At 51.8% G+C, this 18054-nt stretch overlaps 1 protein-coding gene across 8 annotated transcripts in view; it reads right to left on the reverse strand.

Moving 5' to 3' along the window:
* Positions 1-17758, reverse strand: part of DUSP22 (dual specificity phosphatase 22) — a 73894-nt gene extending 56136 nt beyond the window's left edge. For 4 of the 8 annotated variants that reach the window (XM_065544520.2, XM_005554184.3, XM_005554183.5 and 1 more), the window contains exons 1-2: positions 17305-17758; positions 5824-5857 (exon numbers count right to left, since the gene is read on the reverse strand). In XM_065544520.2, coding sequence (XP_065400592.1) covers positions 5824-5857; positions 17305-17325 — 55 coding nt within the window. In that variant the 5' untranslated portion in view covers positions 17326-17758. The remainder of the gene's footprint in view (positions 1-5823; positions 5858-17304) is intronic. The other 4 variants (XM_074038962.1, XM_074038963.1, XM_065544524.2 and 1 more) reach the window with 1 other exon arrangement.
* Positions 17759-18054: the final 296 nt, after the last annotated feature.

Genomic DNA, 18054 nt, shown 5'->3' on the forward strand with positions numbered 1-18054 from the left:
TGTGTGTTCTTCATGAGTGGCTCCGAAGCCTAACACCCTGTGAACTATCAAGAGGCTCAGTTAGAAAGGCGGAGGCCAGAGCTTAGTTCCTGATCCAGCCCGGGGCTGAGGCATCTCCATTTCCAACAAGCCTTGATGAGGACGCAGAAATCAAGAAACGTTGTTCTAAACATTCAGCAACGTCAGGAAAAAAATTTAACTAATATCAAAATACCAGTTTCATTTTAAGACTCTTTTCATTGCTCCAACTTCTCAGGCTTCACATTCCAGGCTACTGCTTTCCCAGATTCAAATTCTCGAGCTTCCAATTTAGGGCTATTGCTTTCCAGTATTTTGCCTCAGTTTATCTCTGACCGGCTCATCTTTTGACCCAAAGTGAGAAAGAAAAAACCTTTTTATATGAGGAACACGAGCCCTTTATCAGGCTCAGAAAGGCATCCATCATGCAGGAACAGTCGCCTCTCACTCCCGCTCGAGCTAAACAGTTACCTCGAAGCCCCCTGCTATGGATGGGAGCCATCTACACAGCACATGCAGACTCACTGCCAACGCCCCACCCCTCACAGGTTGGGGTACCAGCAGGGCTGGCTTAGAATTAATTAGGCAGAAGCTAGAATCGTTTTGGAAGCCACAGGCAGCCAGTCCCACATTCACACCAAAATGGGATTTTCCAATCGCCACCAGCATGGACGTTTTAGACAAGCAGTGAACCCGCAGGAGGTGGGACAGGCACCCAGCAGACGTGGGGCAGCCTGACGGGGCCAGCTCATCTTACCCTCCCGCCTGGCTCCTCCTGACACCCATTCCGCCTGGCGTTCGAATTTTAACAATCTGTATTTGTTTCAATCTACTTTGCTCCTTTCACAGCAGCTTTAATGAGATATAATTCACATACCATAATATGGACCCTGATCAAGTCCATGATTCAGTGGTTTCATACGTTCACAAGGCTGCGTAACCGTCACAGATCATAACTTTAGAACATTCTCTTCACCCAGTAAAATGCCTTTATAATACAAATACACAGTGAATCTTTTTAAAGTGGCCTGGGGAAAAAAAGTATACTTTTCTGAATACAGAAGACCACTCGATATCACACAACAGCCAGCGGACTGCTGGACTCCAAAGCAAAGGGAAGCACTCCAGGGCCAGCGCTTCTCCTCTTCCTCACTGCACGCTCGCACCACGTCCGCTGATGCATCCCTTCCCGTGAGGCACAGGCTCTGCCCACTTACTCGAGTGCATAAAATGCTTAATGAAACCTGCTGGGTGATGACCCTGGAACTTTATTTCTTAGGGACTTCACATTATTGATTGTCCTGGAAGGCCAGGGAGCAGCAAGGTCACGAGCTGGGAATCCATCTGTAAGGCCCAGGGTGGAGCTTCCTCGGGGCACAGACACAAGCTTGTATATTTCCAGCGCGCTCCTCCTGAGCATAGACCTACAGGGGCAAAACTAGCACGCTGGTGCTCAGCACGGGGTCCTCCAACCCGCAGCACAGCATCACCTGGAGCTGACTCCACCCCGGGTCTACTCCAACCGGCAGCACAGCATCACCTGGAGCTGACTCCACCCCGGGTCTACTCCAACCCGCAGCACAGCATCACCTGGAGCTGACTCCACCCCGGGTCTACTCCAACCGGCAGCACAGCATCACCTGGAGCTGACTCCACCCCGGGTCTACTCCAACCCGCAGCACAGCATCACCTGGAGCTGACTCCACCCCGGGTCTACTCCAACCGGCAGCACAGCATCACCTGGAGCTGACTCCACCCCGGGTCTACTCCAACCGGCAGCACAGCATCACCTGGAGCTGACTCCACCCCGGGTCTACTCCAACCCGCAGCACAGCATCACCTGGAGCTGACTCCACCCCGGGTCTACTCCAACCGGCAGCACAGCATCACCTGGAGCTGACTCCACCCCGGGTCTACTCCAACCGGCAGCACAGCATCACCTGGAGCTGACTCCACCCCGGGTCTACTCCAACCCGCAGCACAGCATCGCCCGGAGCTGACTCCACCCCGGGTCTACTTGATCAGAACGTGCACTTTAGCGGGAACCCCAGAAGGCCACGTGCACCCTAACAGCGAGCCCCAGAGGGGACGGACTTCGGCCTGGTGCCAGTGGCCCCTCCCCAACTGCCAATCACAAATGCAACAGGCTGGTAACTCATAAAACCAACAGGAAGGTAACCAGTGGGAATCCACGTGGAAAAGGTAAGTCTGGATGGACATATGCTGACCTATCGAGCATGGTTATTTTGTCTCAGCGAGCTGGCAGCAGACTACCTCTGACCAGGCTGGCCTTGTCCAAACAACTGGGTACCCACCAGGGCTGTCTGTCTCCCTGGCAGACACAGAACACAAGCTCTAGACTGCGAACATGGTCTCAACACGCACCACCGGCAAACACACCGTGCCGAAGAGCGTTCCCTCTTTTCTAGAATCTGTGGACATCTTCAAACAACGAGGGCTTCCTCTGTCAGCTGACATCCACTGTTGCTGGTGCCCAGTTGGAAGGAAGCCACGGACCCACCCTCTGGCCCAGGGAGGGGCTGCTCTCTCTGGCTTCCCTCCTGGCGTGTGGGCAGCCCCAACAGAGAGGCTCTCACCAAAGCGTCGAAGACCCAAAGGCCGGGCTCAGAGCTGGGTTTGTTTGTGGGTCTTCTCCAGGAGGAATAGTCACCAGGTGCTGCAAAAGCATTTGTTGATTCATTACAAAGCTTTTTTTTTTTTTTTTTTTTTTAAGGGTTGCCGAGTGACATGTGAGAGATCCCACTGAAAGGAAGGAGGGAAGAGGAGAAGGAAGGAAGGGAGGGAGAGAAAAAGGAGGGAAGTGGGGAGGGAAGAGAGGAAATGGGAAGGGGAAGAGAAGGGAGGGGAGGAAGGAGAAGGGACAGAAGGAGGGAGTGACTGTCCACGTTCCTTTCCACTTTCCTGGTTCCTGTGTTACAAGAGGTACGTATTACTTGTGATTTTAAAAGAGCAAGATAAATGACTATATGAGATGCCAGGCGAGAGCACAGATGACAGCTGGATTCACCGCCCAGGAAAAAAGAAAGAGGCCACATTCCACACAGGTTTCCACCCTTGCCAGCTAATGCCACCCAGCTGCCTACTGCAGACCTGGCATCTATCGGGCCCCATGGCAGTAGCAGTGAGTATGTGGGTGTTTATTTCTCAGGGCACCAGGTATTGGGCACTGAGCCCACCAAGGGCATCACCCATCATCTGGGTCAGCCCCGCGACAGCCCTGTGAGGCAGACGCCATCTTCCCAGTCCACACCCCCCGGTGTGTAACTCGTCTGAGGACACACACTGGCCCCTGCCTGTTCTGCACCTGCTGTTGGACTCTGACAGCCTGAGGACAGGGATGCTGGTCCACATCCAACTCCCAGCACACTGTGTGCTCCCGACAAGCTTGTGCAATGAACAAGTGAATTCACAGCACAACGGGGGAAAATACTTCCTCTCCTTCCAGCCCTATTGCCAATTCACTGCACTCTCCTTCCTTTCTTTCAGACAAGCCTTGTACCTGGAAAGCGTTTAATAAACGTTTGGCTAACGAGTGAATAAAACACAACCTCATGCCAACATCAGAATAACTCAAGGTAGTAACACAGCATCGACCCGAAGAACAAGGAGAGGAGGTGGGCTGTCCACAGCACTCTCAGAGACTAAACCACAAAGCACGAGACCCAGGAAGCTGGAAGGAGTCCTATGTCATGGAATATTTAGAAAACAGGTGTAGCGTGTAGTATGAAAAGAATTTTAAATATTTTCTTAAAGCCATCCTTCCAGAAAAGGTAACCTTTCATGATTAAGGCTGAAACTCTCACATACTATTGTCAGAAGTATTGAATTTGGTTCATATTTATTAAAATGCTCAATTTCAAACCTTTCATCCAGCAATTCTACTTCTAAGAACTTATCCTAAACTCTGTTCTCAAAGACACTCCCTTTCCCCATGGAAATAGTTAATACCTCACTAAGTAACTCTGACATTCGCTACATTAATGTCCCCCGGCCTGTCCCCCACAACGGGTTTGCTGCTTTTTCAGAACCACAACGCTTACTAATTTAGCAAGCCCAGTACTATTTTTAACATGCTGTACAATCAGCAGCTGTCAGCTCTGTGCTTAATTCTCCTGGAGGCCAATGAGTGAGCTGGAGGGAGATGGGGCGGGAGGTGTGTGGAAATAAACATCATACAGAGCTCAGAGAAATAATAAAGATTATTTGCACAATCAGTTTGAATCTGAACTCGGAAATTTCAGCAGCATCCAGAAAGCCGACAGGAGTGGCCAAGTTCCGGCTTGTGAGGGAAGGGAGGAGCAGGAGCTGCCGACGACACGGTCCGGCTCTGTCCAACCTAACACAGTGGGGCCTTGTCTGCAAGCTTCCCAAGCCCCTCCCAGCCTATTAAGGGCCCCTCATCTCTATCCTCCCACCTCATCTCAGTGATTCACTTACACAAACTCTCAATGTCACCTGGCAGGCGGACTTGGCCCCTCCCTGGAAGCCGATAGGCCCAGGGACCACCGAGCTCTAGAGCTGAGTGAAAATAGAGTCAGTAGCCGACAGCGAATCAATCAGTACCGAACAAGGGGCAGGAAATGTGTGAGAAGAGCAGCAGCAGCAGACGAGGAGAATCTGCCAGAAATGAAATTGTCACTCTTGTTTCCCGGGTGACTTAAAAAGAACAGGCTTCTGAAAATTTCTCAACAGTAACTAAAAAATGAAAGTGGTCAAAGGTTATAAGTCGGTCACGTGATTGCTGAACGTGCCTGTTGTCCACCATCTTTTGATGACAATGTCCCAACGGGTGTGGAGAGTTAAAAGGAGCACCTGAGGCAGAGCTGGAGCCTCACAGCCTCACCCCACTCCATCAGGGGACGGGCAAGGGGTTGGGGTGCACCCAGCGAGGGGCTTGGGTGCACGTGGTGGCCACTCCCAGAACAGACCGTAGCCTGAGCCTACACTTGGCCTGTCAGTCTCACCCATGAGAAGTCTAAAGCTGATCTTTTAGAAAGTGAACTCACTTTTGGTGGAAACAGCCCAAATGTCCACAAACAAATAAATGGAAGCAAAATGAGGCCTCTGCACACCATGGAATACTATTCGGCTTTAAGAAGGAAGGCCGGCCGGGCGCGGTGGCTCACGCCTGTAATCCCAGCACTTTGGGAGGCCGAGACGGGCGGATCACGAGGTCAGGAGATGGAGACCATCCTGGCTAACACGGTGAAACCCCGTCTCTACTAAAAATACAAAAAACTAGCCGGGCGCGGTGGCGGGCGCCTGTGGTCCCAGCTACTCGGGAGGCTAAGGCAGGAGAATGGCGTGAACCCGGGAGGCGGAGCTTGCAGTGAGCTGAGATCCGGCCACTGCACTCCAGCCTGGGTGACAGAGCGAGACTCCGTCTCAAAAAAAAAAAAAAAAAAAAAAAGAAGGAAGGCCATTCTGACACTTGCTGTGACATGGATGAACTGAGACACGGTGTTCACTAAAATAAGCCCATCTCAAAAGCACAAACACTGTGTGATTCCACTAGGAGGAGGCTCTGAGAGTCGTCAGATTCTTAGAGGCAGAAAGCAGAATGGTGGCTGCCCGGGGCTGGGAGGAGCGGAATGGGGAGTTAGTGTTTAACAGGGACACAGTTTCAGTTTGGGAACGGGAAATGTCCTGCAGAAGGATGTTGGTGACGGCTGCACAGCAATGCAAATTACTTAAAGCCACCGACCTACACACTTTAAAATGGTCAAGACGACACATCTCATGCTCTGTGTATTTTGCCACAACAACAAAACAGCAAGAGCTCACCTTTGAAGTTGCCGATGTACAGGCCGGGCAGGATCTAGGAGGAAGACAGACACAGACGTGAGCCTGGCAGACTCTCAGTGGATGGTGTTGCGGAAGGGGCCTCACCCAGCAGCAGGATCCCTGCAAAGGCCAGGCGCTTCCCCAGTACAGCCCCTCCCTGACAGACGCGGGCGACCCAGCACCCCCAGCAGCCTGTGGAAGGCTGCAGGTGGTGCCCGTCGCCTCGCTGGGTTGAGGGCCCGGCTTTGACCCCGTCATCCTCATTTGCAGCCCTGCAGTGCTGGTGGGCATTCTGAGGGCCCAAGTCCCCTGCCCCGCCTGCCCACCCTGGCCCCGCAGCCCTGGCGGCCCCGCAGCCCTGCGCTCTGCTGCACGAGGCCACTGCACACACGGTGCCCGCTGCACACACGGTGCCCACTGCAGGCGGTTACGCTGCCGCCCACCTCACCCTTGGCCTGTCCTGAGCCCTGAGTCCAGGGTTGGCCCCCGACTCGGCCCCCGACTCAGTGCTGGTAGCCCTCCGTGTCCCCTGGGTGGCGATGCTGTTGCGAGGGCATGACCAGGTGAAGGCCCATCTGTCTGTCGGGGAAAACTCCTTGGGCAGCAAACGAATCCTGTCGCTCACTGCTGCCTCCCGAGCCCCAGGCCAGGATGACAGTCAACAAGGGGTTGTTAAATAATTAAATACATGATCCAACCTGCAAATATATGCAAGTTAATAAGAAAACATCTTTGTTGCAAAATGTCCAAGGCAGTGGTTCTCAAACCAAACTCCCCATCAGAACTCCGGACTCTGTTAAAAACAGAGACTTCTGGGCAAGCCCTCCTCTCCACCTCCAGCCCCCATACGGAATGATTTAGCAGATCAGCAATGAGAACTGGGGGTGGTTTCTTTCACACCCATGATTTGCGAAATAGGAAGCAAATTCTTGTCTTGCCAGCACTTTGCATGGACACTCTAAAATTTAAATAAGGACACGGTACCATTCATTAAAATGTGCTCACTGTATCACTCACCATGATTTCCAAGCACATACACCCAGCGGTTTTGGTGACACTTCACCACAGATCCCCGGATGTCCCAGCCTCACCCTCCTGTCTGCCACTCCCATCCCCGCAGCTCCCGTCTTCCTTCACTGCCACTGAGAAAGTCGAAAGAGCCTGTAGTACGGTTCTTCATGTTTGCTGATTTCTTCGAGAATCTTCCTGACCGCCGGCTGCCTCGCTAAAAACGGATGGCTCATGTCTAGTCATTGCAGGGGATCTATCGTGGCTCACATCAGGGCAGCAGTGCTAGGCCCAGAGTTAGTCTCTCTGCAGAGGGACAACTAGCCAAGGGGCCACATAATGTATCAACCAAACTGGGACAGTCCAAGAATGAAAACAGGCTCTGCTAAATCATTACTTCAGGAAAACAGGCAAAAACCAGCAGTGCCCCGGGCGCAGGGCTGTGCGATCACCCTGGCTGACTCAATACCCAGAGTGGTAAGGATGCGAAATTAGCTTGGAGAGTGCCCCATGAGACGGAGCTCAGTTATGTCCGTGACTGAAGTCACCGATGGAGGCAGGTCGGGTTAGCCCCGTAACCAGGGGCATGTGAGACGACGTCTCAGAGGACGACGCCAGCACCCACTGCCCGGGAGCTGAAACACCTGACAGGTCTTTCTGGAAGCATCATCAGTCTTTAGGATTCTCCTGGGAGGAAGGGTGGAGTCTATACTTTATCATTCCTATTTTGAAACACAGGAACAATGCAAGTTCGCCCTGGATGTGGATCCCGCTGACGTTCTCCGGCGACGCTTGGCTGCGCAGAGCTTTGCCTATCTTTTTCAGGACGTGGCAGCAGATACTGAAGAGCATCATTGCCACGTGGCTCCTCTGGCTGGCAGTGCAATGACCCCTCCTTGACCGAACTTTAGCCAGGTTCCTGAGTCCTTTTCTCAAGAAGGCCCGGTCCTTGGCGAGCAGAGACCTGCTGAGTGTATCCCCTAAGACCCCACCAAGCGCCCCTTCCTCCACCCTGACGTCTAATCCACTTCCCCTGAGTGGCGTTCCACCCACTCCCTCACCCTGCCCTCGGCTTTCCATCCACCCTCGTCCCTGCCACACTGGAGTCGAGTCCTCCCCTGTTGCAATAGTCTTGAATGGAGTCTTCCTTGCTGGCTTAAGCAAGTGTCAAAAACACTTTTCTTTTACAGCAGTGACTGCAAATGGCTCCATATCTCTACAGTTACAATCACTGGGTGATTTTCTAGATCAAAATGTTTCCAGACCATAAGCATGTTTATCTGCCCAAAGTCAGAGCACATACTGCCGTGGATAAAGTTCCTCGGGCACAACGCTGCACACTCAGGGTACCGGTGTGACTGAGAGACAGGGTCCTGCCCTCACGGAGCAGCTCATGTAGGGAAAGTGGAGGTGACCTGACCACTCTGGGGTCACAGAGGGCTTCCTGGGGACAGTGGCACTCAGGGGAACTGCAGCCCAAGAGGAGCGGGCAGACAGGTAGGGGACAGAACAGTCAGCCTGGAGAAAGGGTCCTGTCTCTAATGGGGAGGAGTGGGAGAGAGATGGAGAGAAGGCAGGGGCCAGTGCAAGGAGATGGCCCTGCACAGCGGACACTGTGGCCACTGGCCGCTATCCAGACTCCGAGTTAGGTGCCATGAAATGAAATACTACTAAGATGCCTAAGATGTGTGGGACTGTGAGGAAGACAATCTCATGCATTTTAACTTAATACATCTTGAAAATGGTATGAAAAACAGGAAAGGTAGAGCTGTGCGCAGCACACTCCCTTCGTCACCACGCGCACCTCGGCGACGGCGACGGCGGCGTCCCGGAGGGGGGCTTCTGCACTTCTCTCTGAGCTTGCCTACACCACCTGACGTGCTAGTCCTGTGCATGCACTATGCCAGTTTATGGTGGTTTTTTTTTTTTTTTTTTTTAAATCAAGAGGGATTATTTGGAAAACAGATTACGGCCCATCTTTGCTTTTTTTCTTTGTACATCTACTGTCTTCTCTACTAAACACAAACTAATAAATTTTATATTATCTTTAAAATTAAATGAGGGCATGAGAGTAGACCATCTCCACATTCTAATGTTGTAGAACCGTGATGTTCTGACTCCTAAATTCACCGTCTGGAGCCCGGCTTGCTGCAGAACCATCTCGAGCAAACCACTCTTTTCCCACCCCCGTGTCGAGTCCTCCTGCCCCGATGATGCCACCTTCTCCCAGTCACCCTGCATGGAAAACCTGGGGCTCCCACCGCTGTGGCACCTCTCTCAACTCTCCGCTCCCCTCCTCCCGGGAATTAGAAGACCCTCACGGTATCCCTCCTCGGCCTTGCCCAGAGCCTCAGTTCCCACGGGGGTTACAGTAGTAAACACTGAACTCACTCCTCTGTCCTATCAAATTAATTTTCTAAAGCCATATTCTTCCTGGGTGATTTTCTACCTCAAAATGTTCAGTGACAACCCTTTTACTTAAAAAATCAAGGCCAAACATTCAATACATATTCAGCATGGCTTTCGCACGTTGGCTCCAACGTATCTCTGAAGGGTTCCCCTAACTTCCTTCTCACGTCCAGCCGAGCCAGGTCACCCCCACTCTCCCAATACCTCTTACTGGTCCCACCTTGCAATAGCACTTTCTTTGCCCCAAATAATCGTTCTAAACCGAGAAGAAGTTCCCACTGTGTGGGGTCCTTTATCCCCTGGGTATGCTCGAAAATCACAAACCCTGTAATGGCCATTTATTTTAGTGGTTTTCCAGTCTCTGAAACCCTTTCCTAGGTTTGGGGATATCCTGGGCCCAGGGAGTCTGGGTGGGAAGCAGAGCCCGGCTCTTAGTACAGAAGCTGCCAAAGCCGGACACCTGCTCACATGAGCCTTCGCGTCTACATGGGTGTGCCCGTGCGTGACAAGTCTGCTCGCCGACGGCAGGGGCGGCCTGGAGTGTCCTCTTTGGCAACAGAGGCAGCAAGGCTGCTGGCACCTTCAGAGTCCACTGGCTGCAGCATCAGCATCTTGCAGTAGCCCCAGAAATGCCCTCAGTGACCAGTTTAAGCATCTGCTCCTGCCAAGGTTGCCCCGAGTCTGGCTCTCCAGCCACCAGGCTGTCTGCTCTGCTCTGTTCCACCCAAGGTAACCACGTTTGGATGCTGTTGCTTACCACCACGGACCCTGATGTGGGCTTTCAACCTGGAAATCACAAAAATTTTGACCCATCTACTTTCACGATATTTTTGTTGCTGGTAATCCCTGCGTACAGAGAAAGAGAACATGAAATAAAATCGAGTAACTTTCCAGCAGAGGAGACCTGGGAAAAACAAGGTGTTCATCTGGTACAACCCGGCTGACCAGTCAGCCCATGCAGGAGCTGAGCTCAAGCCAGAAGCAAGAAACACAGAGAGAAAACGAAATCATGACCACCTGGTAGAAAGCCAGGCCAAGTCGGAAAAAAGAGTTTGTAAACGGAACTCGGGAATGTCCCACTACGCTAAAGTAAAAAGCACAGAATTGATGCTAATCCTCTTCAGGCCTCTGAAACTGTCCTTTCCCTGTGCTGGGGATGCTGGTCCTGAGCAGCCTCCCACAAGATGACCATTTCCAGGGAGGTCTCTCCTGACCACCGAACTCCCCGGCACTCTCTCTCTCATATCGCCTTGTTTTATTTTCTTCACCACAGTTATCAGTGGCTAAATGGCTTTATTCATTTCCTGACTTTCGGATTGATCTTGCAGCAGGGGCTGCATCTGTCTTGTCTCCTAATGTGTCCCTAAAACCTGCCCAGAGTCGAACACACTGAGAGGAAGTCAGTGAACAAACGGTGATGAAACAGCACAGGCCACAGAGGAAGATGGTCTCTGGCATTCTGCAGGTCAAAGATTCCTGTTTTCTGTTACAAGACTGTCTGGGCATAGATAATATAGGCAGAACCCTTCTGCAGAAATGCTCTGAAATCATCCTAAAGATTCTCCATGCTTGATGGTTCCTCTTGACGGATAGCTTCACACCCACGTGTTACACTGTGCTAACTCCAGCTTCACAGAAATGCAAAAACACAAATCCTCAGCCACAAAAACGCACTTAAGCACAAAAGAATACTGCTTCTAAGGCAGGAAATATTTTGAGTTTATTTTTTAAACATTTCTTTTAGTCCTTCAGGATGCATGGAATCTAAGAACCCCACCCAAACTGATGTTGAGAAGTAAATTCCTGAGCAAGCAGCCGCAGAAGGCCGTGTGTGGGGTGGGGTGGCGGTGGAATCTTAATTCTTTCTATGTCAGAAAGGACTTTCTGGGTTTCAAAGCCAGGGATGAAGGGGAAAAACTCTGGTGGATTCCTTGAAGGGTTAAATGTCACACAGACTTTTTAAATGCCATTTGGCCATGGACTTAACCAGTTTGCATATAAAAAGGGAAGAATATGAGAATATTCTCCTGGGCCCTTAGAACACTGCCTTTAACATCTGCTCTTCAACATGAAACAAAAATGTAATATTAAATGGAGAAAAGAGAGCCCTCGGGGGGTGGTGTAGAGGAAAGGAACCAGAGCCCACCAGCACGTGGCCATCTGTCTGTCAGTCCTGCAGCAGCGGCTGAGTGTTCACTTCCTGCAGGAGGCTCCTCTCCAAGCTGCCTGGGACTAATCTGCATGGCGGGATCTTCGTGTCTTTCATACTAACAACCCACTACAGGATCTAACACAGTGCCTTGACAATAGCAGGTGTTCAATAATAATATCATGAACAGGTGAATGGATGGATGACTGGACTATGCAGGCAACCAAGTCACCTGCCGCCAGGTGGAAACACATGAATTTAGCAGCACAAAAGTGCCTGACCTTCCAGTCCCTTCCCGTATGAAAATACAGCTTCTCAACCCTGTAGCCCTATTCCACCTTTTGCTAACTCTCTAGTTCCAGACCACACAGGCCTCAGGAAATTCTGAGAGGAAGAACCCTCGATAGTGGTTCTCGACTGGGGATGATTTCACTCCCTGGGGATATCTGCCAACGTCAGGGACATTTTTGGTTGTCACAGGTGGGGAGGAGGTGCTACTGGCAACTATTGGGTGAAGATCTGAGATGTTGCTAAACCTCTCATAATCCACAGGGCAGTCGCACAAGTTATTATCCTGAAATGTCTACAGGAGCAGCCGTTGAGGAACACCGGTCTGTGCCTAGAGGGAACATATTCCCCTTGAATTATAATCCTTTCCCAACTACACTCCCTCATCTTCCTAACAGGGCAAAAGCCATCCTCAAACAAGTGTCAGTCACATCCAAGAATACTCAAAACAGACTGTATTTGAACTTTACAGTTTGGAAAACTGTGTTCTAATAAATTCCCATTTGCTTCTCCCAGTAACTCAAGTAGTAACTGGGGAAGGTATCATTACCCTCATTTCAGAGCCAGGGAGGAGGAGATTGGATTAGCTAACCTCCTAAGGTCTTTCAGTTCTACACATCTACGAATCCAGGAAGGAAAACAATCCTGACGCTGAGAAACATCTAAGTGACTTGTTCAAGATCACAGCCGTGAAGCAGCAGAGAGGCGGAGGTTCCCCAGGTCAGGCTTTTTGGTAGCCAGCCCCTCTCAGCAACAGTGGGCTCCCCAAGGGAACAAGACACACCCACTGAAGTGAGGCCTCCCAGCACCATGAGAGGCTTCCCGAGAAGAACAGGATGGCAGCCATTCCCACCAGGCAGGGAGAAGTACAGGATGGCAGCCATTCCCGCCAGGCAGGGAGAAGTACAGGATGGCAGCCATTCCCGCCAGGCAGGGAGAAATACAGGATGGCAGCCATTCCCGCCAGGCAGGGAGAAGTACAGGATGGCAGCCATTCCCGCCAGGCAGGGAGAAGTACAGGATGGCAGCCATTCCCGCCAGGCAGGGAGAAGTACAGGATGGCAGCCATTGCCACCAGGCAGGGAGAAGTACAGGATGGCAGCCATTCCCGCCAGGCAGGGAGAAGTACAGGATGGCAGCCATTCCCGCCAGGCAGGGAGAAGTACAGGATGGCAGCCATTCCCACCAGGCAGGGAGAAATACAGGATAGCAGCCATTCCCACCAGGCAGGGTGCTTTCAGAGGACACACAGCAGGGAGGAAGGAAGAGGCCACAAGAGCAGGCAGGCCGGATGCTTGATGAGCTGAACGAACCCTGGCAGTCAGTGGAGGGCAAGATGCCAACCAGAGGGTCCTCATATCCTGCCCTAGAACACGAGGCTTCAGCCCACTTTGAGGCTGATCAAGATAAAGACTGCTGGCACATGAGAAGCATTTCGGGCAGCCTTCTCTGACATAATGTTTGGCTAGAGACTAGTCGCTGTTTTGTTTTTAATGGGGTATTGTAGTACTGAAGACTAATAAGTAGACAGTGAGGACAGGAGTTTTGTTTACAGGCTCTCCCCCAAAAGATTTGAGGGTTCAGACTCGAGAGAACTTTGAGTCAACTAGGAGTTTTCAAAGGCTCCACAGGAACACGACATTTGCATGCAACACCCTGCTCACTTTAACCCTAATCTTACCAGAGACATTTACTAGACGAACATCTCAGCAGACGAGTATCTTAGAGGCACTCTGCATTGTGGCTGAGCCACTGTGGCTTCGAGTCCCGGCTCTGCTACCCACCAGCTGGGTGACCCTGGCAGTTCCCTAACCTCTGTGTACATGGAGAAAACAGGCACGGAAATAACAGGACCTGCTTCATGGCGTTGTGGCTTACTCTACGTGGTAACGTGCTCAAAACACACCATAAACTCACTGGCGATTATAATTTTGGCCAGCGTGGGGCATCTACCTAGGAATTGCACACACAAACAAACAGAAACAATAAAAAAATAGTTTTAGTTTTGCTGCCTTTTACCCCCTTCCTTATCAATGTCAAACATGAAGGAAGAGAGGTGATTTTGGCTATTTGACAAGTAATCGAAGCTATGAGGAGCTTTTCAAATTACTTTTTAGGAATTTTAAAACTGACTTGGGATGAATTGGCACCCAGCTCAAAGGACAGACTTTTCCTATCCTGAAAATCAGTAGAGACTGGGGTCCAAACCCAGTTCCGCCCTGCCTAGCACTGGACCTTATCTTACCTAACCTCTCCAAATCTCCATTCCCCAATCGGGGCAAATATAAGGTCGTTTGACCTTATAGGGCTATTGTGAGGCTGAGATTTTATAAAGTGTTAAAAAAACAAATGGTTCACAATGGTGTTGCTTTTTTTTTTTTTTTGAAACAGGGTCTCCCTCTGCTGCTCAGGGCTGGGGTGCTGTGGTACAATCACGACTCGCTCCAGCCTAGACTTCCCAGGCTCAGGTGATTCTCCCACCTCAGCCTCCCAAGCAGCTGGGACTACAGATGCAAGCCATCACACACTCAGCTGATTTTGTTTGTTTGCTTGTTTGTATTTTCGATAGAAACAGGGTTTCGCCATGTTGCCCAGGCTGGTCTTAAACTCCTGGACTCAAGCAGTCCACCTGCCTCAGCCTCCCAAAGTGCTGTGATTACAGGCACGAGCCACCGCACCCGGTCCTGCCTTCATTTCCTCATCTTTAATTTTCAGCAATACAAAAGCCTTTTTCCCTTCCATCTTCTGATAATCTGCTGTGTATACCTAATGGGAATTGGCACAGTATTTTGCCATACAGGAGACCGGAATGTACTGACAAGAAGAGCCATCATGGGGATGTGAAATAATAGAAACTGCTCTCCCAAAGCAGTCAGAATGGAGCCTGCACTGTTTAGACCAGAAACGTTCTTTTGCCAAAAATGACCAATGCGTATGAGATTGGAAAGAAATCTTGTCCCAGTAACCTCAGGGCACACACATTCCAAGTTACGTTAGTTCCCGAGGCATTGCACATATTTATAAATGTTCTTAGAAAAGGATTTCTAGGGGTAGCACCTTCCACTGATTCTGCAAAACAACATTCTTTTTTTTTTACAGATGGGAAAAACACGAAGCCTCGTTCCAAGTCACACAGTAATATGTGGAAAAGTTCTGGTTAAGGTTCTTAACTCACTGGCCTCCAGCAATCTACTTTGCCACGAACTAACCTTGTGATTTGGGGTAGTTCCTCCTGATCTCACGTAAACATGTTTACTGCAGCAGGATTCCTTGCCTGGGCTGAATGCCCCTTCTAGGTCACTTTCATCCCATCTTCTGCTTCCCCCACTTTTCTGAAATTGCCTATGTTATCCTCTGGAGCCTCTACTCCTCCCCACCTTGTGTTCTTTCTCTCTCTCTCACTCCCACACACATACACACCCTGTGTTGTGCAACACAACAGCCATCAGCCACAGTGACTATTGAGTACTTCAAATGTGGCTAGTCCAAAATGAGACGTGATTTAGGTATAAAATACATGCTATGCTTTGAATATATAAGTGATCTGGGGATCCCGAGATTTTTCCTTTCACAAAGACATAGTAAAAAACATGAAATCTTCCACGAATAATTTTATATATTGGTTACATGTTGAAACAATAGTTTTAATATATTGTTCGATAAAATATATTATTAAAATTAATTTCACCAGTTTATTTTTTAATGTGGCTCCTGAACATTTTAAGTTATATACATGGCTCGCATCATATTAGTGCTGGACAAGCGTTGATCTACACTGAAGGTTCTGTGAAGGATTTTTGGGTCACTTACCACCGCACTCCCTTTTCCTGCCTCCCCACCCACTAGCACAACACCTGGCTCATAGTATGTACATAATAAACAAGCGTTGAAGCAGAGAAGTCTCTAAATCTCTCTATACATATATTTCTTCATTTATACACTGTGAGTCTCTATTCACAAGATACTAAAAGTCAAGCAATTTATTACCCATTTTGAAAGGTAAAAAGTGTATGAATATTACTGCTTTTGTTGAAAAGCATGAAAATAACGTTGATCCCTTAGGCAACCATCTGTATTCCTAAATATATTTTTTGAATTGTATTACACAAATACTATAAATTTAATGCTGAAAACGGTGGAGAGTGAACAGCTCAAGTGGGAAAAACTGTAGAAATAACCAAAGGAAAGCTGAGATACCGCCGTCATCAATGGCAAGGCAAACGGAGCCCACAAACTTACGATGACCATCTTTATTGTTGTTTTAATTTAAAAAGCAGGAGACTCGTGGTGCGATGGATTCCAGTGCTCATGGGAATATAATACAAGTATTTAGCCGGAGAGAGTCTGTTTCCAAACTTGATCACTCGCCAAAAAAAAAAAGTGAATACAATTCTGTTTACCAAAATACCTCAGTATTGGTATGCAAGCCCCAAACACACAATAGTTCTTTCACAAACTGAGTAACCAGGACACAATAAACATGACATGGGCACGGGAAAAGTTAGGTTTTCCCTGGACTGACTCCCCACTGCATCCCCTTCCCTACCGGGAATCCGCATTTGCAACACTCCAGCCCAAACTCCCAAACCACTGCCGACCCCGTGTTGAGGGACACGGAAGAAAACACAGCCGCACTGCCATCCCCACGCAGAAAGTGTGGACGCCGACAGCGTGTAGAGCTGCGGGTGGGCGGAGCGCAAAGAAAAAGTGAAGCAGAAAGACGACTCATCCAATCCAGGACCATTCAAAGACCTGCAAAAAGCTACTGTCTGCGTTGTGGGCTCTGTAAAGTCTGGTGACTCCTTCCTTGAAACCAGCCCAGCACCAAGTAACAAAATCCTTAACCTTGTGGTTCACACGCACACACCCCGGCAACTCCCAGCCGCCGGGGCTGGCATCTGGCAGCGTCCGTGGACAGGAAAGGGATCCCACGGGCTGGGAAGGGAGGTGCGGGGCACAGCGAACCCAGGGTGGGGCCCAGACACTGACGGGACAAAGGGAGCAGCGCAGACGTTCTGGAAGGCCCCGTGGGGCAGGCCCCCAGCAACAGGTTGCCCTCGTCGCAGCGTCACACAACCTAACGCGCTCCGAACCTTTCCTCCGCTTCCCACTTATCTAGAAGCAGCGCAGGGCTGAGGACTCTGCTAACTTCTCTGTCCACAGAAAAACTATCTGCGCCCACGGGCGGCCGCACCGACTCTGAGGGGAAAGAGGAAATGACAGCGGACGCCCGTTCGCTAACGATGTGGGGGGGGGTGACGCTTCCAGAGCGCAGTTCGGGAGCGAAGAGGAGGGAAAACAGAAACCACATCCATTCAGCTGCTCCCCCGGCGGAACGTGGCCAGGCTCTCGAAGCGCGCGGCTCGCTCCAGCCTCAGACACGCACCGGCTGCGAAGGCGGCGGCTCGGGCTGCCCACCCGGAAGCCGGGAGGGCGGGGCGGGCACCCTCCGAACCCCGATCCGCAGTCGCCGCCCCGGCGCGCCGCCCCTCCCTCCGCGCCCGTCCCCCCGCGGGCAGGGGCGCCCCGGGCTCCAGTCGCCGGGCAGCCAGGACGGGGGGCCGGCACCCGCCGCAGAGGAGGCTGCAGCGCGGAGCACACCCAGCGCGAACGCGGGGAGACGTTACCTTGTTCATCCCATTCCCCATGGTGGCTGAAGGCGAACCCTAGCGCCCCTGGCCGTGTGCTCGCGGCTCACTATGGCATGTTACGGGGAGGAGCGGCGGCGGCGGGCGGGGAGGAGGCGCGGGCGGGACTGAGTGCGCGCAGTGTCGACAAGTCGGCGGCGGGGACCGGCCGGGCCACCCGGCGCGCTCCCGAGGCCGGCGCGGAAGGCTGGGCTTTCCGTCCGCGGCCTGGAACTTCCCGGCGGGAGCAGCGCAGGGGCCCCGGAGCCTGTGCCGGGCAGTGGTCCCGCCTGGCCGGTCCCCGCCCCGTGCGCACCGGGCAGGCCCAGCGTCCCTCCTCGGTCCGCCCGCCCGCACCCTGGGACTTGTAGTCGGGCTCCCGCTCCGCCTTCGCGGACCCCGGCTCGCGGCCGCCGGGCGGGGGAGGCTCGGCCTCGGGCTCTCGGGCGGCCCCAAGCCCACGGCGCGTGCGCGGCCCGAGCCGCCCGCGGGGCGCCCGAGACCGGGGGCGGGGCCTGGCGGACGCGCAGGCGCTGCCCTGACCCGGCGGCTGCGCTGGTCTCGAGCCCGCTCCAAGGTCGGGGGTGCCCAGAGCCCCTTGGCCTTTTCCCCCGGGGCGACTCCGGGGGCCGGTTACCAGCAGTCGCTAGCCTGCCTTGGCTGCCTCCGTGAATCAGGTGCTAATCAGAGGCCTGGTCTCTGGGGGCTCCCCTGCCTGGGTTTTCTGAGGGCGACAGATTTAGGCCGGGG

The sequence above is a fragment of the Macaca fascicularis genome, chromosome 4, assembly GCF_037993035.2.
Source record: "Macaca fascicularis isolate 582-1 chromosome 4, T2T-MFA8v1.1".
In the NCBI taxonomy this organism is placed as follows: domain Eukaryota; kingdom Metazoa; phylum Chordata; class Mammalia; order Primates; family Cercopithecidae; genus Macaca; species Macaca fascicularis.